Source organism: Carcharodon carcharias, chromosome 15 (genome assembly GCF_017639515.1).
Source record: "Carcharodon carcharias isolate sCarCar2 chromosome 15, sCarCar2.pri, whole genome shotgun sequence".
NCBI classification, from domain to species: Eukaryota; Metazoa; Chordata; class Chondrichthyes; order Lamniformes; family Lamnidae; genus Carcharodon; species Carcharodon carcharias.
The window spans coordinates 96,277,263-96,303,643 of NC_054481.1; the positions used below are offsets into that span (position 1 = coordinate 96,277,263).

The 26,381-nt window shown below is 39.6% G+C and overlaps 1 protein-coding gene across 1 annotated transcript in view; it reads right to left on the reverse strand.

The window, feature by feature from the left end:
* Nucleotides 1–8,065: 8,065 nt before the first annotated feature.
* srm (spermidine synthase) overlaps nt 8,066–26,381 on the reverse strand; it is a 28,728-nt gene continuing 10,412 nt past the window's right edge. The window contains exons 3-8 of the mRNA XM_041207297.1: nt 18,650–18,742; nt 15,608–15,761; nt 14,203–14,286; nt 12,869–13,014; nt 11,294–11,416; nt 8,066–10,575 (exon numbers count right to left, since the gene is read on the reverse strand). Of these exons, the coding sequence (XP_041063231.1) occupies nt 10,558–10,575; nt 11,294–11,416; nt 12,869–13,014; nt 14,203–14,286; nt 15,608–15,761; nt 18,650–18,742 (618 nt within the window). The 3' untranslated portion in view covers nt 8,066–10,557. The remainder of the gene's footprint in view (nt 10,576–11,293; nt 11,417–12,868; nt 13,015–14,202; nt 14,287–15,607; nt 15,762–18,649; nt 18,743–26,381) is intronic.

The following is a 26,381-nucleotide window of genomic DNA, read 5'->3' on the forward strand; positions in this document are numbered from 1 at the left end:
AAGAGAATGGGAGTATAAAAATAGGGAAGTCTTGCTAAAACTATACAAAGCACCAGTTAGACCACACCTAGAGTACTGTGAACAATTTTGGTCCCCTTGTCTAAGGAAAGATATACTGGCATTGGAGGCAGTCCAGAGGTTCACTAAGTTGATCATGGATATGGAGGGAATTTTCTTATGAGGAGAAGTTGAGTAGGTTGGGCCTGTACTCATTGGAATTTAGAAGAATGAGAGGCGACCTGATTGAAACATATACGATTCTTAGGGAGCTAACAGGATACATGCTCAGAGGTTGCTTCCCCTTGTGGGAGAGTCTAGGACCAGAGGGCATTATCTCAGAGTAAGGAGGGCCCATTTAAAACAGAGAAGAGGAAGAATTTCCTCTCTCAAAGAGTAGTCAACCTGTGGAATTCGTTACCGCAAAGGGCTGTTGAGACTGGGTCGTTAAGTATATTCAAGGCTGAGATGGACAGATCTTTAATCAGTAAAGGAATCAAGGGATATGGAGAAAAGGCAGGAAAGTGGAATTGAGGATTATCAGATTAGCCATGATCTCGTTGAATGGCAGAGCAGACTCGATGAGCTGAATGGCCTACTTCTGCTCCTACGTCTTATGATCTTATCCATGTGGCACTTCTGGCTGAGGATGGTTGCAAATGCTTCAGTCTTTTTTGCACTAACATGCTGGGCTCCCCCATCATTGAGGAGCCTCTGGTTGGTTGTTTAATTATCCACCGCCTGGGACGAGAAGGTTGTCTAATGATGAAAGGCTGAGTAAATTGGATCTATACTCTGTTGAGTTTAAACAAATGAGAGGTGATCGAGAATGAGACAGTGATTGAAACATATAAGATTCTAAAGGGACTTGTCAGAATAGACACAGGAATTGTTTCCCTTGACTGGAGAATCTATAACATAGTCTCAGGATAAGGGGTCAATCACTTAGGATGAAGGTGAAGAAAAATTTCTTCACTCAAATGGTTGTGAATCTTTGGAATTCTCTATCCCAGAGGATTATCAATGCTCTAGCGTTGAATATATTTAAGGTTGAGATTTTTGGCCTCTCATGGTATCAAAGGATATGAAGAGTGGGTGGGAAAGTTAAGTTAAGGCCAGTGATCAACCATGATCACATTGAACGGTGGAGCAGGCACAAGAGGACCTATTTCTTATGTTCTTATTTCAAGACCATGAAATTACTTAGGACTATGTGCATGCTAAAGAATGGATACAACATGCTCTATACAGAGCTAAGTTGTAGCTTCACCAGTTTGGCAGGTATGTTCCTGCTAAATGTAAGTAGATTGTAAGCTCACTGAAACTTGTCTCTGTTGGTTCAAATGGACACATACAGAATAGAAATAGGTCATGATTCTGTATGAAATGTTTTGTGCTGACTTAAATCACCAGAACACAAGCAGGATCCTGATAATGGCAAATAGGAGTTTTAACATTCCCTACAGTTAAGTACATGACAAGTGAGTCCCAGGAGAATGGCTAATAAATTATTTCAAACTGATCCCATTGATCTAACACCATTCCACCCATATAGTTAGGTAATACGGACCTGTTCACAATGGGGATTGGGCATTATTGTTTGATAATGCAGTTGTATGACACATGAAGATGCCCTGGGAATTGGTATTGAGCTGCTTATGTTTGTGCTTGAGCTTGCAGTACTTGGCTTGTATTATGGCATGCCAATGTACTGAACCAAATCAACACATTTAGGGGTCAGGAAAAAAAAGGCAGAGCTCAATATTCACATATGTTTGGGTCTATGTTGCTGTCAAGGTTTGGGTTATTTATGTTCAGGACTGCTAATGGTGGAAGTGCAGGTCTACAGCCAATGGTACTTGAATAACTAGGGCTCGAACTGAAAAATGACACTCCCACTGAGATGGGCAACAGAAGAGAGGTGTTGGAGCAGAAAGACATGGTTGACTTGTGAAAGCTACTGGAGGTGGAGGAAGATGAGAAGGGATACCACAGCATGGTCAATGGCATAGACAATGTCATTCATGATGTCAGGTTGCAGTGCTGCAGGATGGGCAGAAATCTAACTGGATTTAAGTGGGAGTCATGGCAGAGGTAAGAATCGATCTGGAAGGCCACAACATATTCAAGGGTAGCAGCATGGCATGCATACGTACAAAACTGTTGCCAGAAATCTTAATGGGCATCATCATAGCAAACCCTTCCCAAACACCCTAACTACAAGATACACATTGAGTTACTGACATAAAGGATGGGCTTTAGAATTTCTACATGGATGCAATCAATGACCACTGCATTTGCAAAATGCAGTAGAATTGAATAGCTGTGCTATGCTGCTGTTATTCAAAGGAAAAAGATGAAAGTGCTTGTTCTCGTGTACACCTGCGTCAGCCACTTAAGTGGGAGGCGATAATCGCATGTTGGAAGTTAGCTATAGGTGCCATCACAGCAGATGGCACAGCACTGCATCAGCCTGTGTTGATCAGGAGCTTGCATAGCAACGGGTGAGAGGTTGCTGATGTAAAGGCGGGTATGGGCAGTTCGGTTTTCATGTCAGCTGCTATACCCTCTTTGATCTTTGGCTTCAAGCGTGTAATATGAGTGCTTTGAAAATACAATGCTACAAAAGGACCGGAAAAAGCTGTTTAAAAAGGAAAATTGTGGTGTTTCTTTTAAGCATTCCTTTCCCCATGTGGCAATATTGCCGCCCTTTATCATTTACTGTTAATAGACAGACAAGGCAGGACTTATACTTTAGTTTTGGCTGAGATGTGAAAGAGTCCCCATCTGCTCTTTTGACCCTCCAAAAATTACACAATTTACCCCATATCTATTCCTTCCAGACAGCACCAACTTCATGCTGCACTAAGTCTGCTCCAGAGTGACTGCACACCCAGGCAGAGGGCAGAAAATTAAGAAGGGCTAGCACCACTTAAAGCTAGTTAAACATGAGTTTCAAGCACAAGCCTGTTACATTTCTGGGTCTTTCCATAAGCATTACTCGCATCACTGCGCCCATTTCCTCAGTGCTGAGTGTATCTCCACTGGCAAAATTTAAAGATGTTTTTGGTAATGTTTCTAGCACAATGAACAGGAAACCTCTCTATAAAGTACTTCATCCTCTGAAGCTACCTACCCTGTACCTTGTAATGAAGATTCTCCTGTTTTTGAAAAGCAATGGAAAAATTACAGCAGATCTCATTTTAATTTTAATAAATGACTACAATATCTATAGTAACATAATATGCATTTACATTATAGTTCCCAAAAATAGCTATAATTGCATTTTAAGACATCAGGTTTTTCCTTTGTCATGAGCTTTAATATACATAGCATTCTTTTCAACTCATGGTCTTTTCACTAATGGGAAATAAATGAAGTAACCTATTTTTCCTCAGGTGTACCAACTCCACTCAATGATTTCAACAGTTCAGACTATTTAAAAGCCCCTCCAACATTGGAACAGCACTCAGTGGATTTAAATAACAATCAGGTCAAAACAAAAAAGGAACTGCCAGTTATGCACATAATAGGACAATTCATACAGAATGCTTTTGTTTGATTATGGCTTGGGTCATTTCTGAAGTCCACAGTTCTTTTGAGATAATTGCCAGTCAATATTTGAATTGAGCTGAGCTAAGGACATGATTTTTGACTGCAGTCTGCTTGTAAATTCCTTGGGCCGGATTTTCATATCTCCGTCCATGTCAGAAAGGAGGCAAGCAGGCTTTAAAATTAATGAGTGGGACCCGAATCGGGGATTCCTGCTCCTGGCTATTTTTAAATGCACAGGATAAAGCAGTGGGTAAAGAGCCCACACTCAGCACACCCGACCTTGCCATCACCATTGTGTGGGTTGGCATTTGTGGCCCTCCACTATTCTTATGGAGTCAGTCCAGCTTTGGTAGGCTGTGTGGTTCACCACATCTTAAAGGCTTCATGAACCATGGGGAAAGCCTAAGCAGTTTCACATTAAACCATTTAACTTCAAAAGGTATTGCTGACTTAATGTCATAATGTAATGGTTAAATATATTTGTGATTTTTGATATAGCTTTGTTTAGAAAAGGTAAATGCCCATTAAATTGACCAGTACTGTGAAAGTGGAAACGTCTTCAGATGCATTCAAATATATTATCCACCTGATAAAGTGCTCTTCTGCATTCAGAGATTCAGATTTTTCTATGTCAGTTGGACCTTGTGCTTTCATCTTTTAACTGGTTGACAACTCGGACATCTGCTTAGTCTTTGAAGCAGTGGAACAGATAACCATCTCTTCCACTAATTCAAAGGTTCTAATATATTCAGCTCTGGGGGCTTTGTTGACAGTTGTGCAATGGAATCTCCTTATGAATGCTTGGCTAAGCTCCAAACCCCACTAATTGATTCAACTCAAGACATTGTTAATAGTTGTCAAGGAGATTGTGAGCTTTGTTTTGGTTAGTTGATAATCCTCTGAGGAGCTCATAAAATTATGTTTTTAAGAGGTTTTTGAATGCCAGTTTGTTCATTTTCAGTTCTATGACTACTTAATAAGATGGCTGTGTTTAACAGTTTTATGAGCACCTTAGGATTATGGTTTTTTTCAAGTAGCGTTTGAATGAGTATTTGTTTAGTTAGTTGGTGCATAGTGTATGCTATTAAATGTATACTATTATAATTAAACACCAACATTTATACAGCAGCTTGTCAGTATGCAGCACATAAATCAAGCTGCAAATCATAATTTACTATCCAAATCATCCATGGTGTAATGGACAGATTTGTCAACTGCAATGCTAAGAGACTAGTTCAGTAATCATTGCTTGGTATGGATACATGAGCATGACTGCAATGCTGTAGTGTTGCATTACAACAGTGACTGCACCTCAAAAGTAATTCATTGGTTTTTGGATGTAAAGCACTTGAGGATTCCCTGAAGTCAAAAAAATGTGCTATTTTATAGATATACAAGTCTTTCTTCAATAAAAAATATACATATTTCACAATTTTGGCTTGTATCAACTTTGATCAGAGATGTTAATCTGGTTATTTGTGCATGGTTGCAATAAATTTGAACTAATCATCAAAATATGAAAAACAATCTAAGTATCACTGCAAAGCAGAAGAATAAACAAAAGAACCTAGTCTTCATTAAAATAAAAAAGGGAACCAACACCTACAATTTCTGGCCATAACTTTGCTGAAAGTCAACCAAATCTTCAAAATGCACCCATATTCCAGGACTTACGGAATTCTGTATTTGTATTCTGTATTTGTTAAATGCATTATTTCTGTTGCTGTTTCTAACTTAATTTTTTTTTTAATTTCTGCACGTTAGCATTTATTTTTGGATACATATTATCTTTAGTGATTTAAAACAGTGAAGTCCCAGAAAGCTCTTGTGGGGAGCCCCTGGGAGTGTGTCAATACTGTTAGGAACCAACTACTGTTAGGAACCAACTCCCCACTGCCTCATGAAAGGTTTGCAAGCCACCTAAGAAACCAGTAATCCAAACAAAGTTGGAATAGAGGCAGTTTAGGGAATAGCAAATCTAAGTTGCACATGAACAAATTTATTCTAAGTTGGAAAAAGCTGAGTATTTAAAGTTTTATTTTTCCATGAACATTATTATCTGTAGCATTTAAAAATGTCCAGATTTATACATTGCAAATCAATATGAATAAATAATGAAACACTATATTATGATACAACATAAAATCTCACATTAGATGAAAACCTGACAATCACTGGCTAGTTGCTGCTTAAGAAAGGATTCAAAGGTTTCTCAGCATATTTTCAAATGGAATCCAGAAATACGGAGGGGAAATATCTGGTCATGTTTTGTATAAATCCAATAAAGCTTCTAAAACTATTTTTGAATGCCCACATCTTTCCATGTCAATTTAATGCCATGGTGATGGAAGTCATTACAATGTTAGTGAAAATTATATATATGTGATGTGCACAATGACATTGTAAATCCATCCTTTGTAAAAGGGTTTCTGATTTTGTTATTCAAGCGCAACAGGAGGAAATCTTTCTTTCCCATAGCTTTGAACTCATTGGCAATGTCGAGTCATTGCTCATGACTGAACAAAGAGGGACCTAAGGCTTTGTTCCTACCTCACGCACACAAGGAACACAAACTAGATAACAGTAAATCATTTAAATTGAAAATCTATGACGACAAATGTCAGCTGCAGATTTTAAAAATCCAAACCTTGATAAAAAGTCACTTACGCAAATAATGAGCAAGTACCATAAAATCCCATATAGAAGTCAGTCTACATGCAGGATTTTTACACCTCTATGGAGCAGCTACTTTTGATTCTGTGATATAATCAGAATAAGCTGTAGGACCACTGAAGCCAAAAGTGACTAGAAATAGGGAAGCATATTAGAATCCAGACTTTACAGGAATTGTTCAAGAGGAACAGTCCCCATCAATAGTATTAAAAATACATACATGCTGTACAACAAAAAGACAAAAGTAACCCTTCAGACAGTATCCTCCATCAGTATTCTGAAACATTAGCCTGTCTTTTTCCTCTACAGATGTTGACAGACCTGTGCTGTATTTTCAGCATTTACAGCTCCTGCTCCCCACCACCACCACCACCACCCTCAAGCCCTGACAGAAATTGGCAAGCTACCAAACCATTTCAAATTTACATGCTTAAGCTTACAAACTAATTTTGAAGAACTAATTCATTTATTGGGTAGGAGAGCAAAAAAGCACAAATTAAAACCAAACTATAGCAGTAATAAGAGAGACCTTTAAAACTGTTGGGCCGTAACTAAAACAGAGTCCTTTGGTAAGTATCAAAAGTACTTAAAATGCGAGATCACCTCAACTAAAGGAGGAGAATGCGTGAACAGCATTTGGTGATTGTAGTATAGGTTGTACTCTAGTTTTATATTAGAAACAGCAAAATCAGCAAAAAGGCTACATTTTCTTCAGAAACAGTCTACCTTTTCATTATGCATTTTCTATTTCCAATAAATTCATTTATAATTTTAATACCTTAAAAAAAGTACATGCCAAGCCCAGGATACACTTCTTCTGCTTGTGATCGCTGCATATGTTGTGGCCATAGTTCAAGCTTTATAAAATTGCCCCAAAACCAATTACAAGCAGGATCTCTCTGGTGAATTGTGTTCAAGGTGAAGAGTGTGTGCCCAGGGGCAGGAGTACTTGCCTTATTCCAGGCACCTTGTGTCAGAATCAAGCATTTCCCAGATCAGATGCTTTTCACTGGATGTAGAAAAACTCCTTTCATTTCGCCCAATTTATTGCAGTCTCTTCTTTACAACCACCCTATCATGTTTTCCATCTCCCACACCCAGAGCAAGGCAGCTATTTCAGTGCCAAATTATATGCAGGATTTGCAATGAAGGTAACTAAGTTGAGGCTGCCAAAACTAGTTTCAGAGGGGATTTGCAGGCATTAGAGAATGGTTTGTGGTACAGGAGAATTTCAGACTTGGTTGGATTTGAACCCAGGTTCCAGAGGTGAAGCCTTACCACGGTCCTATAAATGTGCTGGCAAATGCTATAAGCCATAGACAGTCCACAGAATGCTCAATTCTACTTTGAAACCAAAGCCGCCCCTCTTGGCCTCTCCCCACACCCCCAAATATTTCTTGAAATTGCATATAATGACAATTATACCCTGTGCAGATAAAGAAATTTCTTGAATAATCAATTTCCATCATACACTGCCCACTGATTTTTTGATACTAACCCTGCAAGTACTGTAATTCTACAATGCAATAATTTAAATCATAGGTTTACATAATTTAAATGTCCATTTTTAATTGCTAGTTACTTTATGAATCCCAAACAAGTAGAAAATTCTTACATGACAGGTCCTTGGTTGTAAATTCAGTTCACCTTATTTCAAAATAGCAATAATTTCCTTGTCTAAGCTATTGCTTTTGAAATAATATAGATTCTTGAAATCTGTAGGGTGTATCAGGTTCTTAGATTGGGCTTTAATGGAAATATTTGTGAAATTGAATCATGTTGTTACTTTCACTTAGCAATTTTAGACCGACAACACCATGTATTCTATTATTCAAAATAGCCCTTTGAAAGGTTTATTGTAGACTAATTTGGTTCTGCAAAACTTACAACTGCTGAACATCTTGGACCAGTATGACAGTTAATTGTGCAAGTGTAAACAATGTTAAAAGTATGGATTTGTGTTTCAAAACATTAGCTTAGATAACAGACACCTTACATAATCAGGTTAACAAACAAGTCTAGCTGTTATCATTTTGGACAGCATACTTGTGTCCTGGGCTCACTAATTTACTTAGTAAGCTAAATTTCCCTTTTATTATATACAATTGAGATTTTTAATCTTACCCTTTTGACAACACCTGCTTTTTCATGAAAACGGAAAACTAATGACCATAACTAAAGAATACACAAGGTGGCTGCTATTACTTATTTACTGTAAACTAATGGTCCATTTTTATTACACAAAATTCCTATTGGTGCATTGAATCATATTCCAATTTTTCATGAAACGAGTGGTCTTCATTTGAGCTTCTATTGGATTATTACACAAAAACTGCAAATATCACAACATATAGGGGGCAACTCAATCTTTAAAAGTAAAAGGGAAGATTAGCAGTGAGGGGTGTGTAAATCATTACTTAAAGACAAATCTCAACCTGAAGACTCAAGGAAATCAGTCACCTTCCTCACTCCACAACACAGAGAACAAGTAGCTCTATTGAAAGCAATGGGGGTAATAATCATTGATGAAAGCTGACCAATGGCTGACAGACCTTAGCGAAGCAAGTCACTGATTTGGGTAATAATTTAAAAAAAAAACTGTGGGACATTCCGCCCCTCAGGAGGATGTGCAATTGACAGGGATCAAGATTTTAATCTTCAAGAAACTTAAAGTCCTCTTAAATACAAGTTGAGAATTGAACCATTTTAAGGTTATGATTTAAAAGACCAAATGCTGGAATTCACTTGACTTAACTGGACAAGTTTTAACAATTGTCCAGAATGCAATCGTCTAGTGCCATGGGATCTTTTCAGGATTGCCATCTATTAGCTCCCTTCCACCACTGTCCCTTTCCACCTCAATATTTCATCTACCAAGTTTTCATAAACATACCCATAGCAGCCCAGCATTTGATATATTTTGTGCCTTCACTTTTTCCAGTTAAATTCACTCATCCCTTTTCAGCATGGAATACTGGGTCATGACGATGGAAGAGTCAGAGCAAAGCTTCACCAGGAAGAAATGATCTATCTGCCCACAGTTACAAAGAACATACGAACATTAAAAAAAAGGTGGTGTGGACCATACAGTCCCTTGAGCCTGTTCCATCATCCAATTTAATCATGGTTGATCTTCTGATTTTCCTGCCTGCTCCCCAAACCCCTAGATTCCCTGAGTGACCAAACATCTGTCTAACCCAGCCATGAAGAAAGTCAATGATGGTGCATACACAGCCTTCTGGGGCAGAGAATTCCAAAGATTCATAACCGTTTGAGTGGAGAAATCTCTCATCTCAGCCCTAATGATCGTCCCCTTATCCTGAGACTATGCCCCCATGTTCTAGATTCCCCAGCCAGGGAAAGCAACCTCTCAGTGACTATCCAGTCAAGGCCCTTCAGAATCTTCAGTTTTTCAATATATTACTAACAAGGCAAATAGTAAAATTGAAAACCACTCTTCATTTAGCTGGTTTGCAATGATTGGAACAGATAAAAGACTGGAGGGGGAAAGAGAGAAATATACAACTGGACAGACACACATACAGACAAAGAAAAAGGGGCAAAAACAAAAGGACAGGGAGAAGGAAAAGGCGGTGCATTGGGAAGAGGAACAATGAAAAGCAAGTGCTCATGCATGAAGGGGAAAGAAAATGTGATCATATGGGAGATGGAAAGGGAAAGAGTGCAATACAATCCACTACACATTGAACTAACTGAGCTGCTACTTCAACACAATGTAACGAATCCTACTGAGAGCATCATACTTGAAAGATTAAGCATGCTGTTTGAACATAAATCAGTTAGGGTTTGTGTGTTCCTTATTGCCTCAGTTTGAAAGTACTTGATGTCGAAAGTTTTCACACAAGTTCAAGTTCCAAACATGATCTGGTTGCATTTTTATTAGTATTTTCTTTAAAATTCTTAACCCTTTCCAGTCTGGGACCATCATGGATTAAGGCCTCAGCGGTCCACGCTGTCAGCCACGTGCAGTGTCTATAAATCGAGGTTACTGTTAGTCAGCTGACCTTACAAGGTCTAGAGGTCAGCTGTACACCTGACCAACTCCACAAGAATCAGCGTTCACCAAACAATCCAGGAGGAAATCACAAGGCCGTGACTTTCTTTAAAAGTTAAAGAAATGTGGTCTTTTATTCACACCAAGAGCTGCTATTTCCTGATCTCCTGAGGCGTCGAATGTCAAGTTTCCTCTTTGAAGACAGGAAAGGGTTAATTTGCAGTATGGTACATTACAGGTCCATTATAAACCGATGACAGAATTTGTAAAAACTTCTTCCAGCATTGAAGGCAGCGAACAGAGCAATGGAATTGGTTTTATGCATCATTAAGTGCCTGCAAAATAAAAAGGGGAAAAAAATTGTTTCTACTGCAAGAACTCACATTTTCAGAAAACAATAAAGTCAAAGAAGGATTAGGCTTGCAGAATGTGACCCTGAAACTACAGTAAAATTTCAGGAATTTCATGCAAGAAAAGTCATTACACAAATGACATAGTTGATTATAACAGATAGCAGTCTCTTAGCAAAGATATTTCCATTTTGATCACATTCTGTTTGAAAAACTGATGGAATCACAATTTCCAAAATGAGTAAATATTTATAATGGAATTGGTTGAGTCATTGTTAAATAGTGACCTGACAATATTTTCATATGTTGAAATACCATTGCAATTCACACGAGTGGCAGAACTTGTTGTGGTAAAACACCACAATATTCGGCAAACGTCAAGACAGACAAGTGACCAATCAGGAAGTCTGCTTGGTCTTCAGTCATGGGATCTTTTACTTCCACCTGAACCAAAGAACAGGCTACAATCTCAATTTAAATCACCATATCAGCAAGGGAGGGCTGGGGTGAAAGAACAGCAGGCACAAGCTAGAATAGAGAGTTTAATATTGCAGACAGAAGAACTTGCTGAGCATTGATAAGGGTTTCAGCAGCAATAGGGGGTGAGGCAAGCACCTATAACATGGAAGGAAAAAGAAAATGTTAAAACCAAATTATTCTAAACTTCAGGTTTGGCAGAATTAAGCTGATCATATCAGAATACCTTTCTGGCAAACTCTGGCAGAACAAATGCTGCCCGATGCATATCGGCATTGTAGTATTTCAATTGCATTCTGTCCACTTCTTCTGCTGACAGTTGTCTCACAGGCTCACGAAAACTAGTTTCCTATAAAGATAATCCAACCAGTAAGTTTTCACTAACAATAAACCTGTCAAAGATTTTACAACAAGGGTGACTGCATAAAGTGCATGTGCATTGCTTCCAGGAAATAACTGCTCACAACTGAATGCATTCAATGCCACTTTGCATGGTGATCTATCCAAGCACCAATGTGCACGTAAATAATTTTGAATGTCTGTAAAGTGCAACTTTACACAATTAACAACCTTCACTGTGAAACATGTAGTTGACTGGCTGTATGTTGACTTGTCAAACAAACATTCTGTTTCATTTCCAAGGTTGCAGGTTTTCTTAATGCCAAATTCATCCATTTACACAGGAGGACTGAACATGTAGTCTGTACAGGCCAACAATGTCAAAAACCAGAGACATAATAAAATTTAAAACCTACTGATGAGCAGTTCCAATGGAAATCTGGACCCTCACTGATACCGTGCCCTGAAAATACTTTGAGACAATTTGTGAGTGGCCAGCTCGATCTGTTTTTATTCTCAGTAAGACAAGATAGTGCCGGCTCTTTAATATAAACAGCGTTTAGAGATAGCGGAACACCTACATGTCAGGAATAACTGGCCATTCTTAGCTCACATTTAACGAACACAGAATCTCTGAACTTATGGACTGCACTAAAACAAAGTGTTGCGAACGCTGGAAATCCAGGAATAAAAGCAAAAATATTGGAAGGTAGGCCATATCTGTGAAGCAAGAAACCATGTTACAGTTTCAGGTTGAGGACCTTTTATCTGAACTAGCAAAAATTAGAGGTATAACAGGATTTATGCAAGCAGAGGCTTGGCGGGGGGGGGGGGTAAACACAACAAAAATCAAATGGAAAGTCTGTGATAGGATGGAAGGCAGGAAACATTAACAATGCCTGGGGTCATGCTTGCAGATTGGAGGTGTTCCCCAATCTAGGTTGCCTGTCATTTCAATTCTTCATCCCACTCTGATATGTCCTTGGCCTCCTACACCTGTTCCAATGAAGCTCAGGTATAAGCTCAAGGAAATCACATCTTTCAAAATAGGAACTTTACAGCCTTCCGGACTCAATTCACCAATTTCAAATGGGCAGTTCCTAAAAATGATTCAATTGTTGTCATGTGCAGCTCCTCTAGACCCATCTTCTGTTTCTTTCCTTGTCCCATTACCTTGTACTTTTGCCTTGCAACATCATCCTTTGTTATTTAATCTCTCCTATCTTCCACCCTTTCTCTGTCACTTACTTTCATCTCTAATTTTTTCCAATTCTGATGCAAGGTCATTGGCCTGGAACATTTACTTGATCTCTTTCCACAGAATCTGCATGACCTGCGAGTTATTTCAGCATTTTCTGTTTTTATTATTCACTTCACACACTGCCTGCTTGCTGACAGCAGATAGAACAACCTAGAATTTAACACAGTGAACCCAAACTTAACAGAAGGGCACTTGACTCACAGGATTTTTACTGCACAACATAAAGCCGATCTGTCCACTGGGGTACGTGGGGATTGTGCTGTACGCATATTCAACTACAGGAAACAAGGATTTACAGAACCTCCGCATCTCCTTTATGAGTTCGAGGTGCAGCCACTGACATTCACCTGCAGAAATCAGAGTTAGATCAGCAAGAAAAGTCCAGGTTTCTGGCTTTTAAAAAAATATGGTCTCAACTTGTAAAACCATTTTCTGCTCCAAATTTATCCCTTCAATTTTTAGCTGGGATATGTCAGACGTCTGGCCATAGTTCAAATAAGCATGAAGCAGATTAAAAGCAGTAACCCAGTTTGGCATTTTTCCCCTTATTAGTTCTGGATCACTGAGGCCTCAACCAAAAGATTAGCGATCAGATCAAACTTGGAACTTTCCCAATTTGAATGGCTCATTAACTCACTGAATAGTAGGTTACCCTAAACTTCACTTCTAAAGCAAACGCTAAAAATTACAAATGCCTAACATCTTAGAGGCTTATAACAAAATTTGAATTGCTTTTTTCCCGACCCATGTAAGAGTCCAGATAGTGCCTTTGCTCAAGTGATCGATTTGGCTCATTTCCTTGATTTAAATAGGCAGCATTCTTTCTTTGATAGAAGAAACCAGTTGGTTTCATGGTGAGGACTATAAGAAACAGACATGCAAAGTCTTCTTACCTTGTAGCACATGCACCACTGCAGCAGTAGCATTTTATTAATTGTATTACAGATGTATGGCATTTGTCTGAAAACCTCAACGTTAAGAGTTTAAAAAAGTGTTGGCAGGATACCCAAGAGATGTCAAAATTGGGAATTGGAAATGACACTGGTGCTTTCAAAACATTGAAAAGTGATCAGACAGGTGGTTCAGTTTATACTCTGAATAAGGGACAGACATGTAGAAAAGGTTGAGGAGATTATGAAATAGGGTGAATATAGTATGAAAAAATTAGCTTTATTGCTAGTGGAGAAACTCTATTTTGAAGCTGTTAAAGGGGTAATTAGTCTATTAAAGATTTCTCCATTGATTGTGTTTTTTTAATGTGTAGACATGTGGCAAATGCAAATTTAATGCAGAGAAGTGTGAAGTGAAACATTTTGATAGGAAGAACCAGGAGAGGTAATACAAATCAGAGGATAAAATTTTAAAAGGGGTGAAGGCGAGGGGGAACTGGGAGTATGTGTACACTAATTTTTGAAGGTAACAGAGCAAATTGAGAAAGTGTTAATAAAGCATATGTGAGATCCTGGACATTATAAATAGCGGAATCTTCTCAGTGTACAAATATTTTTGGGGGTTGAAGAGCAAACACTGCCTACCTTGTGCACCAAGGATCCCATCATCACGCAGAGCATTCTTCATCAGCTGGTAGTAAGATTCTTGAAATAGGCTCTCAGCAGGTCCTTGGTATCAGACAGAAGGAGGGCAGCAGAAACAAGGAGGAGAACAGCAGTGAGGTATCAAAGAGTGGTAAAGGGTGCAAACAAGAGGGAATAATATTAAATTATTAGCAGGATAAATTGTACAAATGTAGAACTAGTGAAAAAAATTCATCCAATTCACGTTTATATAGTTGATGTTTTGGATTTCTTCCCTTTGGTTACAATTCTGCTAATCAATTTGCTGGATGGTCAAACTAACAGGCTGTGTGTGTAAGTTATGGAAAATAAACTATGGCCACAAACGCAATTCACTCGTCCTGATAACATGTGAAGTTATAGCAGCTGCGACACAAGCAGTTTTCCACAAAGAATCACCACCTGAGTTTTTTTATATTTACATGATCCACCAGTCAAAGATCAGTAACCCCAAGTGTTTTACCCTTGTCTTAAGCAGCTTTTACATGACTCATGTGAGTACTACCAGTCCCTGAAGACCAGGTCTTGCAGAATAGCCAAAAGGCAAATGCAGAACAGCTAGGAATTGACAAGGCCAATCAGCCTGAAAGACCTGCTAAAAAAAGGCCAACAGTCTCAGGAACTGTTGCATAAGTGCATTTGTGCAATATAAAACCAGCTTCATTTAGTTCAGAATATTGACTTACAAATGCTCTGGTACAATAAGTTAACAAAATGTTGATTATACCCAAAGGGTTAAAAGCAGGAATTTGCAAAGTACTGTTCAGTTTGAAAATGCTGTTGGTTGATCAGAACCAGAGACTTGCCTGACACTACATTCAGCAAAGGCCATTTGACCATCTTAGCTCAACCTGTAGGAGGATCCGACAGTCTCCCCATCATAGCAACAACTGTTTTTGAATGCCAAGGCTTTCAGCACTCCACAACCCAGAAATCTATTTCACATACTGATCACTTCTGAACAACTGCCTGGCATCAGTCCAAATTTAATTTTACTACTTCTCATGTTTTAGTTCTTATAGTTTTATTTGAAGTAACTTCTGAATCTAGCTTTCCAAATTGTTTACTACCCAAATACGCAAGGTTTGTAATTGGGTGCTTTTTAAAATTATAGCTTTCTTTCAATCAACAAGTCAACGAGGCAAAGCTTTAGGAGCATATGAGATTGACAGTACACTAAATATCAAGAGGAACATTTCATGACCAACTATTCTTGTCATTAAGAAATGTTCATTTACCCTTTAAATCTAGCACTTAAGACTACAGTAGATGACTAGGTGGAGATGTTATCAAAAGACAGTTGTAAGAGTCCAGTAGCCAGTTACCATCGCGCATTACCAAATGAACTCTTCAGCAGAATTCGTACCTACTGGATCTGAGGAATCAGTGATAATTACATCAAATGCATCCTGGTTCTCTTTCATGAACTCAAAGCCATCACCAACATGGAGTTTCAGCTTGGGGCTCGAGAAACCCACTGCCATACCAGGAAGGTACTGTTTAGAAACCTTTATCACATCCTAAAGAGTAAAAAAAAAAAATGCAAATTACTCAGGTGTGCACCACTGTGTTAATGTGTTCATGTAATGATCCGTATGGCTTGCACCATTATGTCACAACGGGGAAATAAAGAGCAAGACAGGGTGAAGAACTGGATGGGTCAGGCACTGGCCTGTCACCTCTGGGATCAGGTTTGATGGGATGAATATCCTCTGTTTATGAAAAGGTCTAATGTGAAGCACAAGTGAGGCTGGTGTCACTTTAACCAATCTGGGAATACCTGATGTTAACACTAGATGCTTGAAATGGGAAAAATTTAAATTTACCCTCACCTTGATGACCACAAAAATAATTTAAATATAGAATCTACAGTAATTTAGGAACTGAATATTAAAGAACAGCTTGGCATATTAGAAAATGAACTGTCAAATTAAAATGTCAGATCTAAAGTAGGGACTTCCATTCAAAGCAGTTCATCCTTCACAGAAATTAATTAGAAAATAAAAAGGAGGATTCATAGGATACAGAAACCCTGTAAAACTATATTCTGTGCAACATGCATTTGTCACATCCTGTTCTGAAAAACCTCTTCAGTTCACGTGACAGAACTGACCAAGTTGATGAAATGTGCAATTCCAGCCTGAGATAATTTATACTCTACGTACAATATCTATGTTGCTATCCTCTTCTTTATTCTACCAAAGATAATGAATAAAGCATCTTCCCTATTCAGTCTTCACACAAATAAATTAGACTAACATAGCAGTGGAGAAAAAAATAATGTTCAGTATTAAAATACAAAAAATGCTTTATTACATCATAAAAATGAATTCAAACAATGTTCAACAAATGTTGTGTTCCATCAATCTGTCTCCTTAAGATTTAAATCCAAAAGCGGGTGGACCAGATGTCATGAGTAGCAAGTGGATCATGGTCATTTCATGATGAATATAAATCATACACTTTTTGTTTATAAGTCTGCTAAAAAATTACAATTTAAGCTATGCAGCCATGAATGTTAATTTTAAATACAAACTAGAGTGCTTTGCTCTTGTGATCATCCTTTCAAATTCATTAACATGTCCCTGGATAACTAGGGGCTAAATTCCACTTGAACTGTTCCATCACAGGGAATGCGTTGCTTGGGCTGGTGTGATGCTAAGTTGAATTACAAATCTACTTGGAGTCCACTGAATCTCCTGGGTATTTTATACAATGAAGCAGAAGTACATTAAGGTTTGACAAAGCAGACAATGCACATTTCTCAGCCTGGCACAGTCTGCAATTTGAAACTGATATTACTGACAGTGAACTCTGCCCTACAGTCACCTGACTCAGACTGGTAGCAGATTTTAAACCCCAGCCGAGAGTCACAGGGCGAGAAGGAATCAAGTAGAATAATTGTAGTTTCAACAGCATAATTTTTTTTACTACTCCCCATCCTACCAATGCAACCATTATATTATGATAAGATGGGCAAAGAAGCTATTTCCACTTTTTGGGAGACCAAAGCTAGGGGTCATAAAGACAAGAGTCACCAAATAAAAAGTGTGAGGAGAGATACAGTAGGTCTTGATTTTAAGTCGTTCCACTTTAAAGTCGGTCAGTTAATAGGGCCCATATTGGCGTTTAGCATTGAGAGTTTCATTCTGATGTCGTTTCGTGCCATGTCTGACATGGGGTCACGTGACATCATTTTGGAGCAGCTTCTCCTGCTACTGACCTTCCCAGTCACTACCAACCTTCTCTCTCGCCAACCCTCCCAGTCGCTGCCAACCCTCCCTCTCACTGAAGCTGCTCTTTCTGCTCTCGCAAGCCCTTGGGAGCAGGAAGCAGCGTATATGCTCAGCGGAGAACAGAGGATAGGGGAGCAGGAGAGGTGGCAAGCTGCAATAAGGTAGAAAGAGGTGATATATTTCTTTCATATTTTTAAATTCATTTTAAAAGCTATTTCATTTGCAAATATAGAAACTTAGCAAAGTATTTTAAATTACAAGTTATGTTTTGATTTTTTTTCTGATGAGAAAGGCGCTACAGAACCTAACTACAGCTTTTACATAATCAATGGGAAAATCTAATTCACTTATGTTATTTCATTTAAAGTTGCACTTTTTAGGAACGCAATTGCAATGTTAAGAAAGGCTTAGGGCAGAATTTTGCCCTCGTAAGGCGAGTGTGGTGGGCGAGCCTGAGAGCAGTCACAAAGCCGACTGAGATTGGTCCCCAACATGGATTTTATGCTGGCTGGCCAATTAACAGCCAGTCAGCGTAAAATGCACGCTGCAGCACTGCCAAGGTGGGGGCAGGAGTGCGAGCACAAAAGTGTGCACATGCACGGGGGTGCGCACAGTAAAAACTCCAAGGCATAGAGCTGCCTCAGGGAGCTGAAGAATTTTGAAAATAAAAAGTAAAGAATTTAAAAATGTTAACATGTCCCCTCATGTGATTTTCTTACACACCCACCAACCAAAATACCACAAGAATGGGCGATGACGTCGGGCCATTCACCGGACATCATCACATGTCATTTTACACTTGTTCAGGTCAGGCGTTCACCCGCCCAACAAGCGCAATATTCTTCCCTTAATGTACATGTTTACTCAGTGATAAGAATTTGCAATTTGCTACCACAGGAAGTAGTTGAGGTAAATAGCATAGATACATTCAAGGGGAAAATTATATCAGTACACATAGGAGAAAGGAGTAGGAGGATATGCTGATTGGTTTAGAAGTGAGGTGGGAGAAAGATTTTATATAGCACAAACCCCAGCAAGGATCAACTAGGCCAAATATTCTACAGCACAAAACCAGGCCATATAATTCCTAGGTCTCTGCAGAGTAAACAGACCCAAAACTTGTAAAGCAGAAGAATGCAAGTTCCTTGTTTAATCAACTTGTATTTTCATACCTCATCAATTTCACACTGTGCTACAGACTCCACAGCAGAATGTTTGATCACTTCTCGGAGAACACCACCATCACCACCTCCAATAATAAGTACCTAAAATTGACAGAAAAAAAAAAATTGGAAGTTATATTTTAATTCAGCACACATTTCCACAACAAATTCCCTTTGCTGTCAAGAATTTATACTCAACAGCAATTTCAGTAAATTGCTATGCCAGAAATTGGCTGCTCTGTTGCCTACATAACATCTTGGCTTAGTGGTTGCAACCTCAACTGAGTCAAAGTCATAGGTTCAAGACCCATTCAAGGATTTGAGAACATAATCCATGCTGTACAAAACAGAGTGAGAGAGTGCTGCACTAACTGGGGTGCCCTCTTTTGGATAAAACATCAAATGGAGGGCCTGCTTGACCTCCAAGGTGGATGCCATCTCAGCCTCCTCCGAAGATCTCCAGCATCACAGATGCCAGCCTTCAGCCAATTTGATTCACTCCACATGATATCAAGTAACAGCTGAAGACACAGGATACTGCAAAGGCTCTGGGTCCTGACAACATTCTGGCAATAGTACTGAAGACTTGTGCTCCAGAGGTTGTCGCGCCCCTGGCCAAGCTGTTCAAATGCAGCTATAACACAGGCATCTACCCAGCAACATAGAAAATTGCCCATGGTATGTCCCGTACACAAAAAGCAGGACAAAATGCATTCCAGCCAATTACCACCCCATCAGTCTAATCTCGGTCATCAATGAAGTGATGGAAGAGTTGCCAACAATGCCATCAAACGGCACTTACTTAGCAATAACCCTGCTCTTTGATGCTCAGTTAGGGTTCCACGAGGGCCGCTCAGCTCCTGACCTCATTACGGCTTTGGCTCAAACAAGGAGACAGCGACTGCCCTTGTCATCAAGGCAGCATTTGAGTGTGGCATCAAGGTGCCTGAGCAAAACAGGAGTCCATTGGAATCTGGGGGAAAACTCTCTACTAGTTGGAGCCATACCTAGTACAAAGGAAGTTGATTCTGATTGTTGGAAGTCAATCATCTTAGTTCCAGGGTATCACTGCAAGGGTTCCTCAACCCAACCATCTTCAGCTGCTTCATCAATGACCTTCCTTCCATCATAAGGTCAGAAGCAGGGATGTTCACTGATGATTGCACAATGTTCAGCAACATTTGCAACTCCTCAGATACTGAGGCAGTCCACGTCCAAATGCAACAAAACCTGGACAATATCCAGGCATGGGCTGACAAGTGGCAAGTAACATTCTTGCCACATAAGTGCCAGGCGATGCCATCTCCAACAAGAGCGAATCCAACCATCACCCCTTGACAATTCAATGGTACTACCATCACTGAATCACCCACCATCAATATCGTGGGGGTTACTACTGACCAGAAACTGGACTAGCCATATAAATACTGTGGCTACAACAGCAGGTCACAGGCTAGGAATCCTGCAGCGAGTAACTCACCTCCTGACTCTCCAAAACCTGCTCGCCATCTACAAGACACAAATCAGGAGTGTGATGGAATACTCTCCACTTGCCTGGATGAGTGCAGCTCCCACAACACAAGCTGCTTGACACCATCCAGGACTAAGCAAGCCAGCTTGATTGGCACCCACCCACAAACATTCACTCCCTCCACCACCGAGACACAGTGCATACCATCTACAAGATGCACTGCAGGAACTCACCAAGGCTCTGAGGCAGCACTTTTCAAACCCACAACCATCTAGAAGGACAAGGACAGACACACGGGAACACCACCACCTGGAAGTTCCCTTCCAAGCGACTCACCATCCTGACCTGGAGATATATCACCGATTTTCACTGTCACTGGGTGAAAATCCTGAAACTCCCTCCCTAAGGCATTATACCTACACCATATGGACTACAGTGGTTCAAGAAGGCAGCTCAACACAACCTTCAAGGGCAATTAGGGATGGGCAATAAATGCTGGCCTAGCCAGTGATGCCCACATCCCAAGAATGAATTTCTTTTAAAAATGCAGAAGAGACCATTAAAAAAAGGGTATTGTGTCTCCGGTCCAAAATTTAACCCTCAACCAACAACACTAAGTAGTTTATTAGGTCATTTATCTCATTGCGGTTTGTGGGGTTTTTTTTTAAAACTGTGTAGAGACAGGCTATAGCATTTCCCTACAGTGTAAGATTTTTGGATTTGTGGCCACAGATACTCAAGGCGGTCAACTATTTGTAAGTAATTTTAAGGTAGTTTATTAAGTTCATTAAGAAGCATCAGTTTAGATACAATGCATTAAACAAACAGAGAAAGGTACTCCTTCATAGGGTCAGGGTAAGGATTAATACACTCGGATTTCAGTGGATAGATAAGGGGGTGCACAACCCACCATCCTACCAGCTTACGAATGTCAACAAGGCAGACTGAACTAAGAGACCTTGCCATTTCCAAAGACTGTTTAGAAATTGCTGCCTTTTTAAAAAGCTTTTTAGTTTGGTATTTTCTACATAGTATAAAACCTGTTTATACCTTCCTTACAACAGAATTTGTTACAGCATAGGAGGAATAAAATGGGGGTCGACTTATATCCAAAGTATAAAAAGTGAACCACTGTGTGTTGAAGCTGGTCACTGTTTTGAAACGTGAAAGAAAAACACTGGAAATTCAAATTAAATCAACAGAACACATTTTATTGAATTACAGTAAAGTCCCATCCTTCGCAAGGGTTACATTCCCACAGAATCTCGAAGGGTGAAATAGCGAATGGTGAATATACTTTACTGAATTAGATAAATTTGACATTCTTAAAGGAAAAAAGGCGAATTAACTATTTTTTTTTTAGTAAATTCAAGACAATGTTGCTGCAGGAATTTTTAGGCAATGTCAGAACATAAGAACAGTGCAAAACTTGTCATATTACAATATTACAAATAATATTTACTTTACAGTACAGGTAATGTACTTAAGAGTGGAGTTAGAGGGAGAGGGAATGAGTGAGGTGGCTGATGCAGACATTGATGTGGATGGGAAAAAATAATGTTATTGACTGCCTCACCTTTTGTTTTACAATTTTGTAAAGTTTTCAGCAAGGAGCAATAGCAGTGTCAATCGCTCGATGAAAGAATGCTTATTTCCATGCTTGTCTCATGGTCTGTTATCTGTACTTACAAACTTTCAGCCGATCTTGAGATCTGCCATCGTCTTGGTTGCGAACAGAGCCTTCTTAGGCTCCTTTTCCTGCTCATTTTAGTTTAATTTCATTTAATCAATTCAACTAATTCTTCCATAGAGAGTTCCTCTTGAGATTGAAGCAGCTCATCCACTTCATCTGTGGTCAGGCCTTCAAATCCCTCCCCTCCAATTTGTTATGCCAGCTCAACAATCCTGGCCACTTCAATGTCCACATTGGGGAACCCTGTGAAATCATTCACAACCTCAGGTCAAAATTTTTTTTCCAGCAGGCATTTATGGTTGAAGCTCTAACTTCATCCCTTGAGCCTTTAACTATGCCTACTGCTATGAGGATGTTGAATTCCTTCCAATAATCACAGGCTGTGATTGAAGGGTTTGCTTCCAGAAGATGAAGGATGCGGCTGAAACTTCATCAGGTGTAGTGAGCCTTGAATGAGACAATGACCCCTGGTCCATTGGTTGGATAAGTGAAGTTGTATTTAGGGGTTAAAAACAAAATGTCAATATCTGGATAGTTCTCGGCGAGAGTGTGTGGATGCCCAGATACATTAATCGAGGATTAGTCGGGCCTTGAAAGACAGGTTCTTTTCCCTCAGATAAGTCCTGACCTCTGGAAGAAAGCAATTGGCAAACCAGTCTTCAAATACTACTGCTGTAACCCAGGCATTGCTGTTAGCCTTTCAAAGATTGACAGATGAGATTTACTTCTCTCTTTAAAAGCTCAAGGGTTTTGACCTATAAACCAGCATTGGTTTACATTTAAAGCCAATGTGCCAGTCTGTCCATTGCTATTTGGAAATCAGTAGCTGTCTTTTCTTTTTTTGAAATGTAGGTCCTACTTGACATCATCTTCCAGAAGAGACTAGTTTCATCTGTATTGAAGACCTGCTTTGCCTGGTAGCCTCTTAATGTATTCCTGCAGTGTTTGAGACACTCTCCTGGAGCTGCATGGTCAGCTGAAGCAGCCTCCCCACCATCTTCACATTATGCATCCCAAAACGCTTTTTAATGTGATAGAACCACCCTGTGTTTGTTGAGAATCCTTTGGAAGTTGATGGAGTGTCTTCACTGGTGACACCAGCACTACCCTTTTTACTACTTTATGTGCTGGTGCAATTCAAGTGCTTGGTTTTGAAGGATTGGACCATTAATTGGAGTCCTCCTTTGATGTTAGTGCTCTATCCACATGCTGATTAACTTCTCTGTTTCCTCCAAATGTGGATATCTCCTGCTCCCAAAAGTTAACCTGACAGTATGACTACCAGAAACAGTAACACTGTCCCTTATTTTTTCTACAGACTGCCTAATGTACCCAATTGTGGATTCATTGACCTGGCCAACATGGTAGCACTTGCACCATTTCTCAGTCTAAAGTTGTGACTTTTGTCCAAGTGTCATCACTTCCCTGGGATGTTTTCTGCTTGTCTCTAACTCACTCACTTTTAGCAAAGTGCTGTACTGTACCTGGACTGCAAAATACTGGTTGGAAATTACTGTATCCCGTAAGTCACAACAAACCACGTGCAATTAGAGATGGCACATGTGCAGTGTGCACTTTCTACATGGCTGTAATAATTATAGTTTTGATAAACGTAGGACTGTAGCTTTAAGAATAATCCTGTGTTGTAAGATCACGATCTGTGTAAACCAATGAGTTAGCAGCACAGGGAACCTCTAGGAAAGAGTTCTTCTTTAGTTAGAGTTTGATGCAAACACGGAGCTGCTGCTGTCTTGTAAGTAAAGTTCAAGAAAAGTTGCCCTGAAAATCAACTCTAACAAACTGGCGACAAGGATGGGATCAGATTTTGTCACAATCGCTGGGCGAGGGACCATACTATCTAAGATAATTAAAAAGGAAGGAGGGAAGATGTACTCATCGAGATGCCATAGTTTGGCAGAATCGATCCCTTTGAACCAGCCACAGATGACTGGACTCAATATATAGAATGTCTTGCATTATACTTTCAAGCCAGTGAAATCATGGGGAAGGAAAAAAAAGAGCGATTCTCCCGAGTATTTGTTGGAGCAAAACCTAGAGTTTAACTTGAAGCTTGACGGCCCCCAGTGCTCCTGATTGAAAGACCTTCAATGAATTGGTAGACCTCATTAAGTAACATTTTCAACCCAAGCCGTCAGTCACAATGCAGCGGTTCAGGTTCAATTCACAGAATAGAGCCCTGGAGGAGACCATTGCTTCCTACGTGGTGAAATTAAAACAACTAACAGAATATTGTGATTTCGATAAAGTCCTGATTGATATGCTCAGGGATTGTTTGATCTGTGGCATGCAAGAGAATGCTATTCAGCGAAGATTGCTGGCTGAAGTGGATCTTGAGTTTAAGAAAGCGTTAGAAATAGTGCTTGTGATGGAAAGCGCTGTAAGGGATGCACAGGTGATGCAAGTTGCACAAAATGACACTGTTTTCCTAGTTGGGTGGGAACGGTCAGCCGAAAGTGGCACGAAAAGCCAGGACTCTGCCACGAAGAGGGAAACAGCCCCACTAACTGAAAATTTAGAGGAAACAGCTTAGCAGCAAATTCGAAAACTTATTTTTATTGACATGGAAACAATCATACTCTTAACAACTGACAATTTAAAAGAAATGGAGTGTTATTTTTGTCACAAAAGTGGGCACGTATTGAAACATTGCAAAGCGAGATTAAAACCGGACTTGGTTTGTTGCCTGGAAGCTTATGAAGTATATAGTGTGGAAGAGCCAGAAACAACCCAACTCTGACATTTATTCCTTATTCAGTGTGAAAGTTGGCATGACAGAGCCAATTACTGTCACATTGCAAGTGAATGGTAAACCCTTAAAATGGAAGTAGACACTGGTGCTTCTACCACTGTAGTAGGAAAACACTCTCAGATATTTGAATAAAGATGCTCAACAATTAAATTTGGAACAAACCTCTGCCAAGTTGAAAATGTACACAAGTAAAGAAATCCAGGCAAAGGTATCACCCAAGTACATGTTTATTATAGACACCAAACAGCACAACTACCAGTGATGCTATTAGAAGGCAGAGGACCAAGCCTTCTAGGTTGAAATTGGCTGAGGGAAATTAACCTTGATTGGCCAGTGAGATTTCAAAAGGAAGCAGGAAGAGTTCCTGAGTTGAAAAAGGAACAAGGAACTTCAGAAAATAAAATCCAATGTTTCCACCAAGAAAGGTTGCCTAACAGTGGGGAAGAAAACATGGAAGCATCGTTTTTTTATGGCCTCTAAGTTCAGTCTTTTATTTATTTCGAGACCATTGTATGTTTAAGTGAGAAGTTTTAAATGTGGTGAAGATTTAGGGCCACAAACCACAATTGGGTGTATGAACACCTCCGCACAGGTAAACAAATTTGCAATGGGGGGTTGTGAATGGCAGGACTTGACTTTAATTAATTCTACAAACATACCACAATCAAAGAGGTTTGAAAACTGTCAAATTCAGAGTCCTCAGCACCTGACTCAAAGAGAGTTAATCAAATTCATTCCGAGACACTCTTTGGTCTCATCGTAAAGATTGCACTCCGGGTCAGACGTGGCACTCAGTTTCAGAATCATCCCTCGACAACAAATCATCTTCCTCTCTATTCATTAAAAGAACAGAATATCTAATTCAAAGGTCCAATGCAGTTTGCGCATGAATAGCATCCTATAATTTGATGATGAAAGCACACACTGTCAAACGGGGCAGCATGCATATTTCCACTCATTGAAGGTTTTTTTTCTCCAACTATCCACACAAATGTGATCCTTGAACAGCTTCTTGGGGGCACACATCCAAGATGGAACTATGGACATTAAACCCTTTGATACAACCACAAATTGGATATATTTCTTTGCAGGTGCCTCTTGATTTCATTGGGGCATTTCAGATCCCACATCACCACATTTACAAGCTGCATTCTTTGTCTATTTCCACACATTACCAATTTACAACTTCACTCCATCCTCATTCATCCAACCACTCTCATGGACATGCTCAAAAACTCCTGCAAGGAACTTGTTTTTGGCATGGTTTTGCTTTTGAAAATTACCACAGGCTTTAATTTCATTCCGCTAGTGAATCTAGTCTTCTCACATCCTGGTGTTTTTGCTAGAACTGTTCGTATCTTCCCACTCCACAATTCAGCTGCTGAGCATATCAAAATTCATGGGCATTTCATCTATGTTGCCAATGTGATATAATGGGCACTCATGTTTTTGATGCTGTTTGATAATTGCCGAAAACTGGCCATTTTGGCATCAAAGTCTTTTGGTAGTCTGAGCAATCTCCCACAACACTAAATATGTTTGTTCCATAAAGCGGCTACACCAACTAACTGTGCTCAGAAATCTTTGCTGGACTCAGCATTTGATCTGGCCCATCTAAGTGCATTATACACGCATTGCATTTCTGGTAACGAAAAGCATTCTGATGATTTCAGGATCCATTCCGATACATGCTTCAAGATTAGGCAGAGGCTGGTCCCTGTTCGCATGGCACATTTGGTCTTGGTATCTTCTTCAGGGTAGATTCTGTCTTCATTTATTCTCACACCAGGTTTTTCAATAACACCTA